Source organism: Aethina tumida, chromosome 4, assembly GCF_024364675.1.
Source record: "Aethina tumida isolate Nest 87 chromosome 4, icAetTumi1.1, whole genome shotgun sequence".
NCBI lineage: Eukaryota > Metazoa > Arthropoda > Insecta > Coleoptera > Nitidulidae > Aethina > Aethina tumida.
The window spans coordinates 27237841-27256362 of record NC_065438.1 but is presented as its reverse complement, the minus strand read 5'-3'; the positions used below and the strand labels follow the sequence as shown (position 1 = coordinate 27256362).

The window sequence follows — 18522 nt, the reverse complement described above, 5'->3', positions numbered from 1 at the left end:
ATTTCACACGTGGGATTTTAAATTTTGGCATTGAGTAAGAGTGATTGTAAATTCTTTAACTATTCATCAATTGATGACGTTAAAAACATTATTACTTGTTTCTTTAGAATTATTAAAAATCTAGGAAATGCTTAGGTTATTATTCTTAACATATTATTACTCAATAAAGAATATTCCACATAATTATTTTTTTCCTTTCGTCTTCAACATAACGTTTTTAATTAAACTTATACTCAAATGTTTAGTATATGTTTATGAATTAATATTTCTTGACATTTTTATTAATATTTATGAAAAAAGAAAAAAAAAACTATATCTGTACAGAAGTCAATACAATATATTTAGTTTACAATTAATTATACTAATGTTTACAAAGATATTTGTCTAAATTGATTTGAATAATTATGACTAGACAAAAATTAATTAGGATATAGCAATTAGAATTTTGGAATTTGGTGTCAATCAGATCAAATATCAATATTGGACAAAATGTTATTTATTACTTGTGTACTCGCTTTTATCAAACGGCTCTATTTCCGAAAGATCCTGAAATTAGCAATTGAGGGAAAGTAGGAACATCACAGAGACCTCCTCGCAACTTTATGGTCAGCTGTCTGTACAGAATTGTACATACAGTGGTGGCCAGAAAAATAACTCACATTACCACCCTAATATTAATTAGGAAAGGCACACCCCTAATTAAAAGCAATCAAATGTATTTTTATTTTATTTAAAATCATTCTTCAACCATTTTGTACAGAAATCACAATAATTTTTATTTAAATTAAACCTTTAAACAAAATAAATACGAAATGTGGCTGGTCACTGAAATAGCACACATTTGAAAAATATATACTTATTAATAATTTATATATACTTTTTAGTGTTTTAATCGAGACTACACGTCGTTCCACAAATTTTCAATTATATTTGGATCCGGATTTTAGGCTGTCCAATCGAAAATCCCAACATGATCTTTTAATGCATAAAAATCCATGTAATGAGTAAATTACCGTTGGTAAATGGTTCCATACATCTCTCATGATGTCTATATATATGGAACGGTCCATTTTACTAATAATTTTTGTAATGGCCCTTTACCATGCCTAGTGGATTATACAAACTTTCAGAAAATTTTGGTACCAATAATTTCTTCAAGTATAGAATATTGAAATATATTCTGTCAGAACAAAATTTGTATTAAATCCTTCTATGAAATATCTTACAAAATGTTTTAAATTTTGTGCTATTTCTCTGACCACCACTGTATGTCAGGGCACGGTAACCGGTACGATATAAGCAAGGAACATTGTTAATATTAAATTAACGAGGATTTCGTTTTGGTTGACGATAATGCTCGTCCACATCACTCAAGAATTCATTTTTCAAACGGCTCAAAAACTGGATGAGACCTTACAAATTCCCCCGGGTTACCTAACATAAATGCTTCGAACCATCAATCCCGCCCTAATACTCTTCCTTCGAGTTATAATTTTGCTGGCTAAATTAATACATCCCAAAAAGAATTGAATAATATCATAAAAGGCATGTAGAAGAGGTGTCAAGAAGTCATCTATGTCCATAGAGAACATTCAATGTGATAATTTTTGTATGTATAAATTTGATTACAATAACAATTGATGATTTATGTTAAACTTATTAAGTTCTATATATTTTTACTAAATAAATGTTTTAATTAAAAAATTTTAAAAGATAAAATAACAAAAAGTCAATGACAACGATATTCTTACATACTTTTTCAATAAACCTAACTTTTGAACATGAGTTACTGTTTTGTTAAATCAATAAGTATCTTAAAGTTAGCTGCCACTGTGAGAGGTTTTAGGACATTGATCAAACAAATCCAAAAATTATTATCAAAAGCAACGTTAAAAATGTTGATTCCAAGTACTGTAAATCCAAATATAATTAAAGTATACAAAACACCATCTTTTATATTAGATAGATATAAGAGTCGGTTAATAAGTGCCAACTTTGATTGGGAAGAAGGTGTACCGAAAACGTTAAGTGAACTGTGTATAATTAGCATTGCTGAACACTGGGAAGGTAATAATTTATATACTTTAGAAAGTTAGCAGATTTTAAAAAATAACCACTTTTAGAAAATCCCATTTTAAATGAAATAGTCGAACCCATCGACAAATATCTGTTGTTAGATATTTTGTCTGTTGATCTACCTCTTAAGTTAACAGTTCCATTAATAGAAGAAGATGTTTATTGGAGAAGATGTTTTATAAACAAGTGGCCCAAAAAAATTCCCTTGGATGTAGCAGAAGTAGAAAGTTATGAAATTGTAAAAATAAGTTCATCCAGAAAGTCTAGCATAAACGAAAGCATTAACAGTAGAAGAAGTAGTAGGAGGAGTTCAAAAGAAGAAAGAAGAAAGTCCTCCCTCAATCTTGAACAAAAACGAAGTTGGAAGGAGTGCTTCTTCGAAATGTACGTTAAAGAATATTTAGAAACGATGAAACCTGAAAATTATGATGCAGAAAAGGTAAATAACGTATAATTTGTTTTTATTAGAACATTCTATTATCTTAGGTAATAACAAAATATAACAAATAACCAGAATAATCCATTATAATGAATATGAAATCATCCTTTAATTTATGGTAAAAACAATGATTCAATAATCACCTAAAACTCTTAAAAATAAAAACTTCTATTATTAAACTGGCCAAACCCTTATAACATTGCATAATCGTTAAATGTTTATGTCAATATATTTAAAAAAGCATTTAAAATAATTAGCAGTAATAAGAAAACCCAACCAGGAACTTATTCGACATTAATAATAATGTCTCTAATTAATAAAGTAAATATTTATGGAGTTTATCGAAATGTCAAGCCACAATCATACATGCAATGTTAATTGAGTATTTTATTAGGTAAAAGAATTATCGGATCTTTGTGGCTCATACATCAAAAAATTGAACATAGATGAATTACAATGTTCTGAGAATTCATGTTATAGAATTCCTCTTAATCCGATATTGATGGCCTTCCAAAATTTAAAAGAACTGTCAATTTGCTTCAAACAGGTATAGATTAAAAAAATAACAAATATAAAATATATATGTTTGTAGTTTTAGAAATACGTGGGTGAGAATTTTTCCTGGAATGTTGTAACCACAACAGAAAATGAAATTAAACTTTTGGCCAAAGGATTGGAACAATGTCGGTTAAATATTTTTAGGTAAACAAATTAATTTAATAGATTGTGTATTAAAAAAATATTTTTTAGGCTCTTAAAATCAGATATAGACTGCAACAAGGTGGAAATAATATTGATAGCATTGAAAAAGCATGACCATTTACGTATTATGGATTTTTCTCATTGTAAAATTTCTGATCGTGGTGCATTGGAAATTTCTCGATTTCTTATCGATTCCCCTCTTAGATATTTAATATTAACCAATAATAAAATAGGTAAATAAAATCTATTTGAAAATATATATAGACAAAGTTAAAATAAAATAATTTTATTTTTAGGACTAGATGGTGTAAAAGCCTTATGTTATGGATTATCATGCAGAAGTTGCAAATTAAATTTATTAGATATAAGACTTAACCATATTTGTAACGATGGCGCTAATTTTATTATGAAAACTTTGGCTTTTAAAGATGTTAATCTGAAAACATTAATAATTAGCAGCTGTGGAATTACCAAAATTCCTTATATGGAAGAAATGATTAAAGTAAACAGAAATTTACAAACTTTAGACATATCTAATAATAATATTGGTGAGGTAATGTTGCATTTTATTTATATGCTATGGATATATCAAAAATTGATTGAAAATCGGGGATGCTTGAATAAAATGGATTGATATTTGGTAATATTTGGCATAATGCAAGGAGTTATCAAATCCACAATATTATTAATAATGTGTAAACTCGTTTATACGAAGTAGAATCGATTCGAGTCTATTGAAGTAAATATGTCTTTACATGTTTTGTTAGCTGTCTAAATAAATATCGTTTTATTTATCATTTAAGTAACATTTCACGCTATTGCTGTTTTTGTTTCCTGCGACTACAAGGTAAAAAACAATAAAAACATAATTTAAATATTTATTTCAATTTATTTACACATAAATTCATTATGTAATCATCAATTTTTTTATAAGACATTCTTGCATGAAATTTGCTTGCTTGCTGAAAACTTCAACAATACTGCTTATTCCATGACACTTATTTTCCATAATTTTAATATAAAATGAGTTTTAGATTCAATCTGGTTCATTGATGAGATAAATTGGTATTTTTTGATAAACTGCTTTATTTGACGACCATCAACTATCCCTACTAACTTTTAGTCTTTCTGTACTAATCCAGGAAAATTTATGTGTGAAGTAACCGAATCCACCTTGATTTAAAATTTTGCTTATAAACCCCAAATGTACAATATTTTGTAAGATATTCATAAAAAGAGTTAATTCAAATTTTGTCCAGTCGGTATAAAAAATATATTATCATATACTTCTTTTTACACATAAGATGTGTAACGACGGAGGTATTACTTTCAACGCATATATCAGTCTGATTTGGTTGCCAAAAAAATAACTCATTTAAATGTATTTACATTTTGTGTATGTATCTAACAATATTCTTTATATTTAGTAGGATTTATACTATTTTATTTAATAAATTCACTTTCAACGATAAATATTGCACTCCAGAGAAGTGGAAAATAATAATTAACACGAAATATCAAAGCTATATTGTTACATCGCTAAAAATTTATGATGCTTCAGAAAAATGGTTTGCAATACTCTTTAAGAATTATAAAACAACACACTCAATTAAAAATGCAATAAGAAAATGTTCTAATAAAAAAACAACTCCTTTTATCAACAGATGAATTGGAAAAATCTGAAAACGACATCTTTTCTTATCTCCAAGTTAAATAAAGCTTTTTAATTAATTGAGTCATACAATATCAGTGTGTCTAATAGAATAATCAGACGCATCAGATTTAAATAAAGAAACATTGGTATCTAAGAAGAATATTTGAAGAAAATTAAAGGTTTGTACAAAAATGTATTAATTATCCTCCAGAATTTTTGGACAAGGAAACTTTGAAATGATAAATCCATCTTTGGATCTTAGATACACTACAAAAATTTTGAAGCACGGTGAAAGAAATGTTTTGGTTTGGGATTCCTTTCTTTGGCATGGTAAAGGAGCATTATAAAAAATACTGGACCATTACTTATATAGAGGCATCGTGAGATATAATGGAACCATTTGCAACGATAATTTACGAATTACGTGTATTTTTATACATGATAATGATATGAAGCATGCAACCAAACTTGTTCAAAGTTGGTTAAAAAATAAAAATAACGAAATTCTCAATTGACCAGCGATCCGGGTTTAAATACACTTGTAGAACGACGTGCGATCTCGATTAAAATGCCAAATGCATAAAATTTAGATAAATTGTGATTATTATTTGAATCTTTGGCTCATCGTTTACAAGTGGATATAACAACAAAGTTGGGTACCTTTTATTTTGTTATTATTAAGATTATTATTATTATTTAAGATATAATTTAAGTAGAAATTATTTTAATTTTGGAGTGCGTTTACTAATTAACGTTAAAATAGTAATATGCTATTCCTGTGACCACCACTCTATATGCAGGGGTGAAAGTAAAATATTTTTTCTGGAATGTTGTACGTTGATTACAACTCATTGCTCTGCTCTGTTCTGTTATCCACTTTATTCTACAAGAAAAACGTATAGAACTATTTTTAGATCAACGATTCGAAGTGTATTTGGTTAAATAAATTTTAATTCTGGGTATGATCATTTCTATTTTGACTTAAAAATATATTTTTAAAGTCTTCTATGGTATAAGAACTAAATTCAATTAGACATCTTAATAATTAGCACTGATAGGCAAATATTGATCACAATTTTGAAATCAGCACAATAAAAATGTCCAAATCAGTTATTTGTTTTCAGGTACCAAGAAAAAATAATTTTGTATTATTATACACTTAGTTGAAATTGGTATCCTTATATGTTTTTAAATAACTTATCATACAATATATTAACAAAAATTCTACTAAATATACAATGATCAAAAAGAAGATTTTTAAAGTAGGACGGGAGATATGCTAAAAGTATAAATCTTCTTATTCAAATTGTACCAATTAAATAATAAATAATGTAAATAATTACTATATATTACACATTTACATACAGGATAATTTGTTTGTGATTTACATTATTGATATTAACATACCATACTGTACAATTTACGATAATAAAGTAATTTGTTAATATCATATTTAGGAAAATACTGGTTTATAAACCACATAATAAGTATTTTCCAATAAGTCATCTAGAAATACCTTAGACTAACACACTGTTATGCTAACCTAACTATTTTTTTACTTTTAAAGCTATGGCCTTTTTTGAGATCATGAATTTTTTATATTTAACTTTGTTACAATACTGTATACTTTATTTTTACTATAATATTTTAAATTTTACATTCATTTTTAGGAAGCGGGAATATTAATTTTGGATTCGCTTAATTATAACAAAAGTTTAAAATTCGTGGATATAAGAATGTGCAAAATCACTTCATTAACTGAATTAAATATAAAAAATAAATTAGAACAAACCCGAAAGAAGAAAACTGCTGCTCAACAATATATTATGGACAGTGAAATGAAAATCCAGTTTGAAAATGAATTACTAAAGGAAGAGGTGTATTTTAAATAAAATAAAATTTTTAATTTTAATTTATTTTATTAATATCTACGTCCATGTATACACATTAATACATACCTATGTAAAATAATTGGTCAAAAGAAACTTATTTCAAGAGGTGTGCCAAAATGTATCAAATAACTGTAAGAAAAAGAAAGACATTAAGTCTTGATTTAAGCTAAACAATTAAATTAAAAAATTAGCTTTCAATTCAGATGTCAACAAGTAATCACAGGTAAATCATAACCCAGTGCTCATAATGTTATCATCAGTATGGATATACAATAGATGTCATTTTATTCTTAGTTTCATTATTGTTTAAAATTAATATTATATATGTAAAAATATCAATTACTCTACTGACACATTATTACTAATGATTTTCTTCATTATCATATTTCAATGTAAAAATTAAAAAATACTTACTTAAAATTATAATATATAATAAATAGAAGTGAATCATCAGATAAAAACTCAGAATTTCTGAAAATAAAAAGAAAAACATAATTATAAAAAACGCCAATGACAATGAGAAAAAATTAATTTTATATTATATTACTAAATCAGTGCTTTTAAAAGTTAAAATCATTGATTTTCAGCAACACGGACCAAAAGCAAATCATCATCCAGATTTTAATTGTATGTATTTTAATGACAATATAATTAAAAAACTCACCTCAATACCGTATGGTATATTATACAGAACATTTCCTGCAAGCAAATAAAAAATATATTAATTTTACAAAATTAATAATAAAACATATGAATTTATTAGTTGCATTTCAGTGCTTTTGAAAAAATATAATCATAAAAATTCAGCAACACGGACCAAAAGCAAGTCATCATAAAAATTATTTATACAGTTAAGAAATCAAAATGTTAATTAAGTTTAGATAGAAAATTAAAGTAAATTAAGTAAACAAATTCTTTTAGTAAATAAATATAAACTGAAAAATTTAATGAAACTTACATTTTTAATTTATTTTTACTATTTATGAACATATCTAAATTATTATTACATACCTTTATAAAAAAATTGACCACAACAACACTTATTTTAATGGTTGTAATGTCAAAGTGGCTCTGAGAACTGTAAGAAAAAAAAATAAATTAAAACTCGAATTAAGCTACACAAGTACTTTAATGCATTAATTTTTAATTCAGATGTCAACAAGTAATCACAGGTATATCATAACCCAGTGCTCATAATGTTATCATCACTTTAGCATACACGAGATGATTATTGTCTCAACTTATATTATTTCGTTCCAATTTTAGTTTTGTTATAAAAAATAAAACATCAAATAATTTACTGACAGATTGGTCTTAAATGAATACTTTGAGCTTTCTAATCATACTACATATACTATAAAAATACTTACATAAAAAATTAGATGTATATCAACGAAAGATACAAGATTTCTGAAAATAAAAAACTCATTTAATTTTAAAAATCAATGTGGAAAAAACCGATAATTATATTATATCATCAAATCAGTGCTTTTGAGAGTTAAAATCATTGATTTTCAGCAACACGGACCAAAAGCAAATCATCATCATCTAAGATTTTAATTGCATCTAATTGGAGTGACAAAAATTTAACTTAAAAGACAATCACTCACCTCAAGATCGTATGGTAGATGATACAGAACATTTCCTAGAAGCAAGTAAAAAATATATAAATTTTACAAAATTAATAATAATATACTTGATTTTTTTTGTGGTATTTCAGTGCTTTTGAAAAAAATATAATCATAGCAATTCAGCAACACGGACCAAAAGCAAGTCATCACAAAAAATTATTTACAGAAAAATTAAAAAAATACCAACCGAAGCAAACAAAGTTTTTAGAGATTTTAAAAATTATCGTTTTACTAAAATCAAAAGAAATGAATAGAATTTATATTAGATATTTCAATCTATAAAGATCAAGATAATTATATTTTCGAGATAAATTATTAAAAATAAAAGATTAACATCAACAAGTATATCAAAAATAACAATTAAATCTAGTTTCATTAAAGTTTTCTAATTCTTACCTTAAATAATTTCTTCGGATATTTATTAGTGTAAAGTAAAAATTGCCCTTTTCTGATCTAACACCAGAAAGAAACGCCTATTTTACTTCTTTCTATAGCACATATGTGGAACATTCTCAAACAATCAAATTTGTAGGAATGTGGACATTGTAATGTGCATGGATACAATATCCGATATTTCACCTTCAATAAATACATACTTACCGTGCATATATAACAAATAAAACCACTTAAGTTATAAATATAGTATATTACACCATAAAAAAAGAAATGTCAATTTTTATAACTTTTTATTTAATTACAAATATTCAGGTTACCACAGTCAATGCATAAAACTTAATTAGTACGCAACCATGTCACCCGATTACTTTTTTGCTGGGGCCTTTTTCTGTGCAGGCTTCTTCGGCTTGCTCTTCTTGTCTTTCAAGATGGCAGCCCTTCTGCGTTCTTGCAGTTTCCTGCTCCTGATTACAGTGGAGTTGTCTGGGAGAAGAATCTATAAGGAAATAAAACGAAACAATAAGCAAATTGGGAAAATATAAGATTAAAATATACAATAAAATTAATCATCATCAGTGCTTTTGATATTTAAAATCACGAGTCTTCATAAACACGGACCAAAAGCAAATCATCATGACAAAATTTGAGTTAAGTAACTTCTTAATAAAATAATACATACTCCACGCTTCTTGGCTAAGGCTTCTTCACGGGCCAATTTGCGCTTTTCACCACTCAAGATAGCTTGACGCTTAAGAACAGCAGCGTATGGGTTAAGACGAAGCATAGCCTTGGTGTTGCTGATTGGATTGAGACGACGTACACGACGTACAATCTTCTTCCTACAAAGTAATAAATTGGTTAGTTCAAATTTATGACACGTCATTATATGATCTAATATTGAGATTTACGTCAGGTGTCAACAACTAATCATTAGGAATCATAACCCAATGCTCTGAATAAAGTAGTTTCATCATAAAAAATAATTAACGTAAGTTAAATAGTAAATACAAATAAATAAAATAAGATAAAAATAGTTTTATACTTACTGAGCTGGTCTGAGAACCTGTCTGATTTCATCAGCCTTCAACAATCTGGACAAGTCAGTGTTGGCCATCTTGGGTTGTGGCAAGTTGTAACCCTTCTTCTCAGATGAAGATTTCTTCCAGGTTCCGAACAATTTGTCCAAGCGTTGGAAAGCAGACTCGGTCCAAATGACGAAACGACCAACGTGACCACCAGGGGCGAGTTTCAACAAGTTCAATTTGCTGACGCTGATGAGGTCGATGCCGGGGATGTTGCGGAAAGCGCGACGCAAACCTTGATCTTGGTGGTAGACAATCAAGGGTCCTTTACGTTGGATGCGTCTCCTGTTACGCATCTTACCTTTGCCGGCACGGAAGCGCTGGCTCTTGTAAACCTGGAGACCACAACAATTTTAGTTAAGCCAACTTCAAAATTAACAATAAAAACTCTTTGTGAAATTGTATGGTGAACTTTGCCCTTTTCCAATATTGTATTAGAAAGGAACGCCTATAGCTACCAGTTTATTTAGCACATGTTTTGGAACATTTACAGACAATTGAAATTTGTCAGAACGTGGACATTATAATGTGCATAAGAAAATTACAATCAGAAATTAATCCTTGACAGTTTATGACCAAATTATAATATTCCTCATTTCAAAATCTTACCTTCTCGATATCAGCCCAGGCCTTGATCCTCCTCAAGAACTGAACAGCATGCTTGGTCTTGCTCAGCTCCTGGATCTTGTCGCTGACGACCAGAGGAAGTTCCGGCACCTGATCGATGACATGGCCCTTGCTGAGGACGAGGGCTGGCACACCGGATGCGGCAACGGCCGAGGCCAGAGCGTAACGTCTTTGGTTGACGTTGACGCGACGGTGCCAACGGCGCCATGGCTTGGTGGGAGCGAACATGCGACCTCCGCGACACATGTTACCGAAAGCACCCTGGCCGGAACGGTGGGTACCGCCACCACGTACACGAGGAATACGGGCGACAGCACGACCGGTACCCCAGGACTCGGCAGAAGTTTGGTGACCTGAAAAATGAAAATATTAGATATTATATCAAGAAAGATATAATTGTAATTGCCGCCCAAAAATGTGTGAAAATTTTTATTTTCAACATTGTATCATAGTTTATTTATAAGAAACAATTAGAAACTTTCAAATTAAAACACTAAAAGATTTTATTTTAAAATATAACTTACAAAAAGCAGACACTATGACAGTCAAAAATAATAACCTCAGTCCCTTTAGGGACGATTAAATTATTACTGAAATTTTGAATTTCATTGTTGTGCAAATAACTAACACTAAATATGCAACTAATTATAACACTTTTTATAGAATATTAGAGGACTTTGAAAATTAGTTTACATAAAAGAAATCTAAAATCAATCATCAAATCATCGTCAAAATTTAGGATCAGATGGTACTCGCCCAATAATAATGAAAACTATTAAAATTTATTTTTTTAAATGTGCTCATTTTTTCTCATATTTCCTTAAGAGGCACACCTAGTGTGAAATTTTGAAATATGAATTACAAGAACTAGAAAATCAAAAAAATCATTAAAATCTACCGCAAAATTCGATACTTATCAATTTTTTTTTCACAATTCCTTATATCCAAAAGTCCCAAAAATAACCTTTTGTCTAAGACATCATTTTAAATGACATTAAGTTCAAGCCAATTTCCAAAATTACTTATTGAAATTATTTTTGTGAAACTGTATGATGAGCTTTGCCCTTTTCTAATATTATATTAGAAAGGAACGCCTATAGCCACCAGTTAATTTAGCACATGTTTTGGAACATTTACAGACAATTTAGGTATGTCAGAATGTGGACATTATAATGTGCATAAAATTATTTGCATATTTCACTGTACATTCATTATTTATACTCAAATGTATCCAAAAAAATTCCCAAAAATGACCTTTTTTAAGCCGTTACACTAGATGTGCCTCTTAATCTTCAGACTATTTGTGTTTTGATTAAATTTCAAGTTTTTCCATAATAATAGATTTTGAGGGGTTCCCCTCCTTTTCTAATCCTATTTTCTACGCCACTGAAAATTAGTTATTAATTTTTTTTGATATTCTTCACACAACTTCAAAAGGTACTCTGAATAATTTTGATTTTCATAATCGTTTTTGAGATATTTGAATTGAGTTTAAATTATTAATTTATGTATTTTATGTATTTTCGAAATTTAAATTTGAGGGATTGTGTTTATTTCAGAAAAATTTATTACATTTTTTTAATTATTGGACATGTTGTATCTGCTGCCAAATTTTGATTACCTATTTTCAATACTAGTACTATATAATAATCTAAAAATTTTATTAACATATATAAATATTTTTCACAGCCTCCATTAAATTTTTGTAAATATTTTAAAGTACTTACTAATTTAATGTATTTTACAGATTAATTAGTTGATAATAAATTATAAAAATAACTGACTGAATACATATATTAATTTTACAATTAAGAATTTACCAAAAAATTGCTTTCTTTATTCACCCAATTGTAACTTTTAAATGGTATCTAAAAAAATTGTATCCACAGAATTTCAACAAAAAATTATTTTTAGCAAATGCAGTCCTTTTTAGACCACAAAAGCCTAGAAAGGAATGCCTCCATATGCCATATTTTAACACATTTTTTTCACATTTAAAACAAATTAGGTATAGCTTAAATGTGGATAATGTAACATGCAAAATTTTCAATTAACCTATAATACATACCAGCCTTGTCACTGACACAGTAGGGTTGACGATGGTTCATTGAAATTTGTTGATGTACGAAGTTGACTACATCAGGTCTAATGGGGGCTTTAAATACCACGGGCAAGGCAATATTTGTGCCCTTAACCTCAACGGATTTCTCATCATACACGCTTACCAAGGGGCGCGCTGTAGATAGCGACTAAAAAACAAATGTATTCAATTTTAGTAGTTATAAAATATAATTATGAATACTTAATTGTTCAAATACATTAATCAGTGCTTTTGAATGTAATAATCATTGGTACATCAGAAACACGGACCAAAAGCAACTCATCATATAAACACCAGTGAGAATACACTTCGAAGTCGATATTTGAACGTTTTCCATTAAAAATAGTGAGACAAATTTCTGTATAATCATCAGACTATAGTCATGCTGAAGTAATGGGAGCATCAGTGCGGTACTTTTACTCTCCATATGAACAGAAACTCGGTGTGATACACGTGGTCACACCAACTTTTCAATCATAGCCAAAAAAGTACCACTACTGTGCTTTTAAATTAACCAAAATTAAATAGTACTCTAAACGATGATTTCAAACGAACAAAAATATGGAAAAGTACTTACCATGTTTATGTTTTCTTATACTTATTCCCTAGTCACAAACACATCAAGCGAACACAACGTCCGCCATATAAAAGGAAGTAGTCAGATTTAATTCGCTCCGGCCTAAGGTGATGGCGCTGAGTACACATCCTTTTGCCAATAGCGGTTCCTTTAAATACTGATTGTACCAAAAAAATATTTTTTATGAACTTTATAAACTTATTAGTTAATATTAATTAATTTACTTACTTTAACAAAAAATAAATTATTAATAGTACTTTTCTATTTTTAGTCATGAAATATAAAACAATATTTATGTGAACAAATAATATTTATTTCATTTTTATCAGTACTTTATTATACATTTGCAGCAGATATTTTCACAATTTGTTTTTTACATTCATTTGTTTCTTTTTCAATATAATAAATAGTACAAAGAAAATTCAACAATAAAAAAATGTCAAAATTTCCAATTGGAAAATAATTGCACAACAGTCATCAGTATAAACATAAGAATTTCGGCAAAATTACGATTCCTTGCACTAATAATTTTTTATAGGTAAATGGGACGGTGAAATTAAATACTAAAATACCGTTCCACGGAACAGTTATGATTTGAAATCGGTCGGCGCCTATTGTCGCTGTCTTGTCATCAGAAGCTGTCATGATATATTTTTTGACACGTTGATTAAATTAATAACATAAAATGGGCCAAAAATTCCAATACGACGAAAGCGGAGGGACGTTTTTTTACTTTCTGTTGTCGTTTTTAGCATTAATATTAATACCTGCAACAATATACTACTGGCCCAGGAAGAAAAAGAGAGGTTAGGAATACATGTTTTTCGTATTTTTACTTATAATTTTTGCAATTAACTTAATTGTTACGATATACGGTGCTTAATAAATAAGTACAATCTATAAGTGACCACTAATTGCTACTTCTACTTCCAGATCCAGAAGAAGACAGTAAAAAATGCCAGTGTCCAGGATGTCTGATAAAAAGAGAGAATTTAAAAAACGCAGAACCTTGGAAAGGTCCCAAGAGCTTTTTTATAAAGTTTTTAATTATAAGTGGATGGGTGATTTTAATATTCTTGGCTTACAAAGTCTCTCAGTTTGATTACGAGATGTCCAGCTTTGATCCATTTGAAATTCTAAATGTACCACTAGGAGCTAGTCAATCTGAAATCAAGAGGGCTTACAAACGGCTGTCTTTAATTTACCATCCAGATAAACATACTGGTGATGAAAGGGAATTTATAAAGTTGTCTAAAGCTTACAAGGTAGGATACAATTGACATCAATAAACAACATCACGGAACTTATGAATATTCCTCTCAGGCACTCACAGATGAAGAAGCCAGAAAGAATTGGGAAAAGTATGGTAATCCAGATGGTCCTGGAGCCACTAGTTTTGGAATTGCATTGCCATCATGGATTGTAGAAAAAGAAAACAGTGTTTGGGTCTTGGGTTTATATGCATTGGTATTTATGGTTGCACTGCCAATAGTGGTGAGTTTAATTTTCTTCATTAATTTACACTTCTATAATTTTATTTGACAGTGGTGCATATAAAAATGCAAAAAGGTATTTTGATGTCACAACTGTGTTAGTCATGAAAGCTTATCACACATAATTTAGAAATAAATAATATAATATGGCAGTTTAGGGTTTGATCCAAATATTTTAATAAAATCTAAGTTTTGTGTTAGTTTCCATTCTATTCATTTATTTTATATGTATTTTATGTGTGAGATAAGAAATTATCTTTTAATTAAAATATTTGTAGCTGTAACACCATTAAATCAATAATTTGAATTTTTTATATTTGTATGTATTTGATTATTGGTCATATATATTTAAAAACATTTGCAGATTATATTATCTATTCATAAAAATATATTTAAAAGATGCATGAATAATAGGGGAATTTATAGATTTATACTTTACACAATGTCAAAATTTATTATTGCATATAAAATTGTAATACAATAAGAGATATTTGTGTTCTAATTTCTTTAACAATTGATACTATTAATAATTCACTACTTAGATTCTTACTAAAAATAATCACTTTGTCATAATTTTCTATTATTTTCAGGTTGGCACATGGTGGTACAGGAGTATTAAATTTACTGGCGATCAAGTACTGCTAGAAACAACCAACATGTATTATTATTTCTTTCACAGAACCCCTAGTATGCCATTGAAACGTGTCATCATGATTCTGGCTGCAAGTTTAGAATTTGATAAAAAGAACAACTCTGAAATTGTTGAAAGACAATCAGATAATGAAGAAGTTCCTCAATTGATCAAAAAATTAACAAACCTCAATGAGAAAAATAAAGAAAGACCTTTATGTTATCTGTACAGTATTAAGGCAAGAGCTATAATTCATGCGCACTTAGCTAGAATTCCTCTGAATCCTAGAACCTTGGAATTAGATAGGAGATATATTATAGGAAAATGTCCTTACCTCATACAGGAACAAGTCAATTGTGTAAATCAGCTCATCTTGCTGGCTTATGCTCGTAGAAGTAAGTGTAAAATAAAGCTATTTTTATACATATGTATATTTTATATATATATATATATATATATATATATATATTGAATATTGATGATTGTTTATTTTAGTTCAAAGACTTCCTACTATTGATACAATTGAAAATTGCATGAAACTGTGTCCAATGATTGTTCAGGGAATGTCTGAGCACAAGTCCCCCCTTCTGCAGTTACCTCACATCAACGAGGACAATCTGAAATATTTTATGTCTAAGAAGCGTCAAGTAAAAACTTTGTTGCAATATGCGCAAATGAGTGGTGAGGACCGAAGGAGTTTACTAAGAAATTTAAGTGATGAACAGTATGAAGATGTCATGAAAATATTAGGCCAAATGCCCTATGTTGATTTCCAGGTCAGATGTGAAGGTAAACTGTTATATACATTCATACAGTTAAGCAAATTCTAATTAATTTTTTTATATAGTGAAAGACGACGAAAATCCAAATGAGGTTACAGCTGGTGCTATAGTGACAGTTACAGTTGAGTTGAAGCGAATGAATATGTCAGAATTCTTTGGAGACAATACTCCAAAGTCTGTTAATGAGGTTGAAAATAATGAAGAAGAGAAGGAAGGTGAAAATGTAGATGCTGGAGCCAAGAGACCAGTATGGATGAAACAGAAAAAAGGTATTTAATGTTAACTATTATTGTTTATCCTTATTAAATGTGTTGTGTAATTTAAGGAGGCGGAAAGAAGAAGAAACCTGCGCCAAAGCCGAAAATAACCAAATCCAAGTCAGAAGACTCGCCAGTACCTCCTTCCCCCGCTGAGAAGAAAGAATCTCGGCAGAAGGAGAAGAAGGAAGGAAAGGATGAAGAGCTCGAAAGTGATTCGGATAGCGACATCAGTGATGTTGAGACGAATGGCGCAGCTGGCGATCAAGCAAACGGTAAAGCCATGGAATCATCTGATGAAGATAGTATTCCCAAATCTAACAACGAAGACGAAGACCAGGAATGGGAGAAACTCAGAATGCACCATCGTGACAAGGCCCTCGAAGGCAAATCGAAACAGTCGCATTCTGTGCACTGTCCTTTGTTCCCGTATGACAAACAAGAGTATTGGTGGACTTACATTTGTGATAGGAAATCAAAGACTCTCTTGACGGCGCCTTATCACGTCACCAATTTGATTGATGAAGAGTTTGTTGAACTAAAGGTTGGTTTCAAAATAAACCTATACATTTGTTGTTTTTAATAATATTTTTTATTTCTAGTTCACAGCACCAAATTGGCCAGGTGTGTACACATTCACAGTATGTCTGAGGTCAGATTCTTACATTGGATTTGATCAGCAAAAGGATATTAAGTTAGATGTAAAAGAAGCCCCAGCTGAAATACAGACTCATCCACAATGGGAGTTTGAAGATTCTGAGGAGGAAGACAAGAAGGAAGATGATGCCCAAGAATCCGAATATACTACAGATGAAGATCTACCTGATGATGAGGACTGAACTAATTACTAATTACAAGGGTTTCCTACTGTACTTTTTCATGACGTGTATTTCATGTTTGAGATTTTTTTGTATTTATATGAAGATTTTTATGTATACATATTTAAAATTATACCTATAATATAAGGAGAAAATATAGTTAATATAAGTTTTAAGATTCTTGAAAGAAAAACGAAAAATACACATGAATAAAGTAGGGTTTTTTAAAATTTCAACTTAATATGCACTGACAGTAACAGTTTACTTTTATATTAATGGATCAATAAGTAATTAGATGTTGTTTTTGTTATATTCTTGCATTTGTTTTTTAGTTTTAGTCAAATTTATTTAATTGAATATAAATTTAAACAGGCTGCCAGTGAATTGGTGTTAATATTGTACACGCATTTATTTCAGGATTACCTCGGTATTGGGATGAATTATATTTGTATGAAAATAAAAAATTGAAAACGATTTCCTGTTTCTATCACTTTTAAGATTTTCAGAATTGCCATTTCAATAATTAATTCAATAAATAATAATAATCGTTGTACAAAAAAGTATTGATTGAAATTCCATGTATTCAGGCAACTAAAAATTATTGTGTATTAATAACTCTAGTTCACAGCAAAATATGCTAAACATGAAAATCATTAATTTTTTTATTTGAGCTATTTTTGTAGAAAATGGCAAATTGTACTTTTTGTTTTATCATTTTACTTACTTAATGCTCCATACAGCTAAAGCAGTAAATTATGCTAAAAGGTAAGTAAATTATGCATCAATGCACCTAATGTTTCGTTTCAAAGAAGAAAGAAATTGTGTTCAATTTTAGTAATTTGCACTGTGTATTTTTTTTGCAAATAATAAACAATTCCATTATCCCAAATTTTACATTTACAACCCCTGATTGACCACTATATGAAAAAAAAAAAATTAATCTAATGATGGAAAGAAAAAAAATTACTAATATATTTCTGTTTGTTTCATTTGAAATATGAGAAGAGATTCTTATCGTATAAGAAACTAACGTTAGTTTACCATAATTTGTTGATCCCTGAAACTTTGATATCTTTTTTCCATTTTAGTCATATGTTGTATATGGATTTCAATTGCTTCCCTAATCATTTTGTTGTGATATCCAATTGTTGAGACAAACAATTGTGTATCTTGGAATTTTATCTTTACATCTAACAGTGCATGTTCTGCTACAGAAGACTTGTCTGATTATCCTAATTTACGGTTTCGTTTAATCCTAGTCCCTATTGAACGTTTTGTAGTACCAATGTATACTTTCCCACAAGAGCATGATATGCGGTATATCCCCCCACATATTGAAGCTGTTTGATGGTCTCTCCTATGAG

The 18522-nt window shown here is 29.1% G+C and overlaps 3 protein-coding genes and 2 non-coding genes across 5 annotated transcripts; 2 read left to right on the top strand and 3 right to left on the bottom strand.

The window, feature by feature from the left end:
* The first annotated feature begins 1895 nt into the window (after window positions 1-1895).
* LOC109596413 (dynein regulatory complex subunit 5-like) lies at window positions 1896-6763 on the top strand. Its single transcript, XM_049966767.1, has 7 exons — window positions 1896-2067; window positions 2124-2515; window positions 2910-3062; window positions 3114-3217; window positions 3266-3450; window positions 3514-3770; window positions 6542-6763. The coding sequence occupies exons 1-7, from the start codon at window positions 1896-1898 to the stop codon at window positions 6761-6763; spliced, it is 1485 nt and encodes a 494-aa protein (XP_049822724.1).
* A 2300-nt stretch (window positions 6764-9063) lies between these two features.
* LOC109596419 (60S ribosomal protein L4) lies at window positions 9064-13314 on the bottom strand. Its single transcript, XM_020011962.2, has 6 exons — window positions 13178-13314; window positions 12568-12748; window positions 10482-10852; window positions 9837-10207; window positions 9470-9629; window positions 9064-9286 (listed from the first exon to the last, which is right to left on the bottom strand). Exons 1-6 carry the CDS (start codon window positions 13178-13180, stop codon window positions 9155-9157), a joined length of 1218 nt encoding a protein of 405 aa, XP_019867521.1. The 5' UTR covers window positions 13181-13314; the 3' UTR covers window positions 9064-9154.
* Window positions 9359-9430, bottom strand: LOC126265476 (small nucleolar RNA SNORD18). Its single transcript, XR_007547959.1, has one exon. It is a non-coding gene; the product is annotated as a small nucleolar RNA SNORD18 (small nucleolar RNA).
* LOC126265475 (small nucleolar RNA SNORD18) lies at window positions 12819-12891 on the bottom strand. Its single transcript, XR_007547958.1, has one exon. It is a non-coding gene; the product is annotated as a small nucleolar RNA SNORD18 (small nucleolar RNA).
* Window positions 13315-13687: 373 nt separating the features above from the next.
* LOC109596418 (translocation protein SEC63 homolog) lies at window positions 13688-17632 on the top strand. Its single transcript, XM_020011961.2, has 8 exons — window positions 13688-13983; window positions 14111-14442; window positions 14501-14671; window positions 15261-15696; window positions 15797-16090; window positions 16149-16352; window positions 16409-16884; window positions 16943-17632. Exons 1-8 carry the CDS (start codon window positions 13863-13865, stop codon window positions 17177-17179), a joined length of 2271 nt encoding a protein of 756 aa, XP_019867520.2. The 5' UTR covers window positions 13688-13862; the 3' UTR covers window positions 17180-17632.
* Window positions 17633-18522: the final 890 nt, after the last annotated feature.

Coding starts and splice junctions, on each gene's coding strand:
- LOC109596419 (XM_020011962.2), bottom strand. Junction 10,208..10,481: donor CCTGGGCTGATATCGAGAAG/GTAAGATTTTGA, acceptor TGTGGTCTCCAG/GTTTACAAGAGCCAGCGCTT. Junction 9,287..9,469: donor CCTTAGCCAAGAAGCGTGGA/GTATGTATTATT, acceptor ATTTCCTTATAG/ATTCTTCTCCCAGACAACTC.
- LOC109596418 (XM_020011961.2), top strand. CDS start 13,863: ATGGGCCAAAAATTCCAATACGACGAAAGCGGAGGGACGTTTTTTTAC. Junction 13,984..14,110: donor GCCCAGGAAGAAAAAGAGAG/GTTAGGAATACA, acceptor TTCTACTTCCAG/ATCCAGAAGAAGACAGTAAA. Junction 14,443..14,500: donor AGTTGTCTAAAGCTTACAAG/GTAGGATACAAT, acceptor TATTCCTCTCAG/GCACTCACAGATGAAGAAGC.
- LOC109596413 (XM_049966767.1), top strand. CDS start 1,896: ATGTTGATTCCAAGTACTGTAAATCCAAATATAATTAAAGTATACAAA. Junction 2,516..2,909: donor AAAATTATGATGCAGAAAAG/GTAAATAACGTA, acceptor GTATTTTATTAG/GTAAAAGAATTATCGGATCT. Junction 3,451..3,513: donor ATTAACCAATAATAAAATAG/GTAAATAAAATC, acceptor TTTTATTTTTAG/GACTAGATGGTGTAAAAGCC.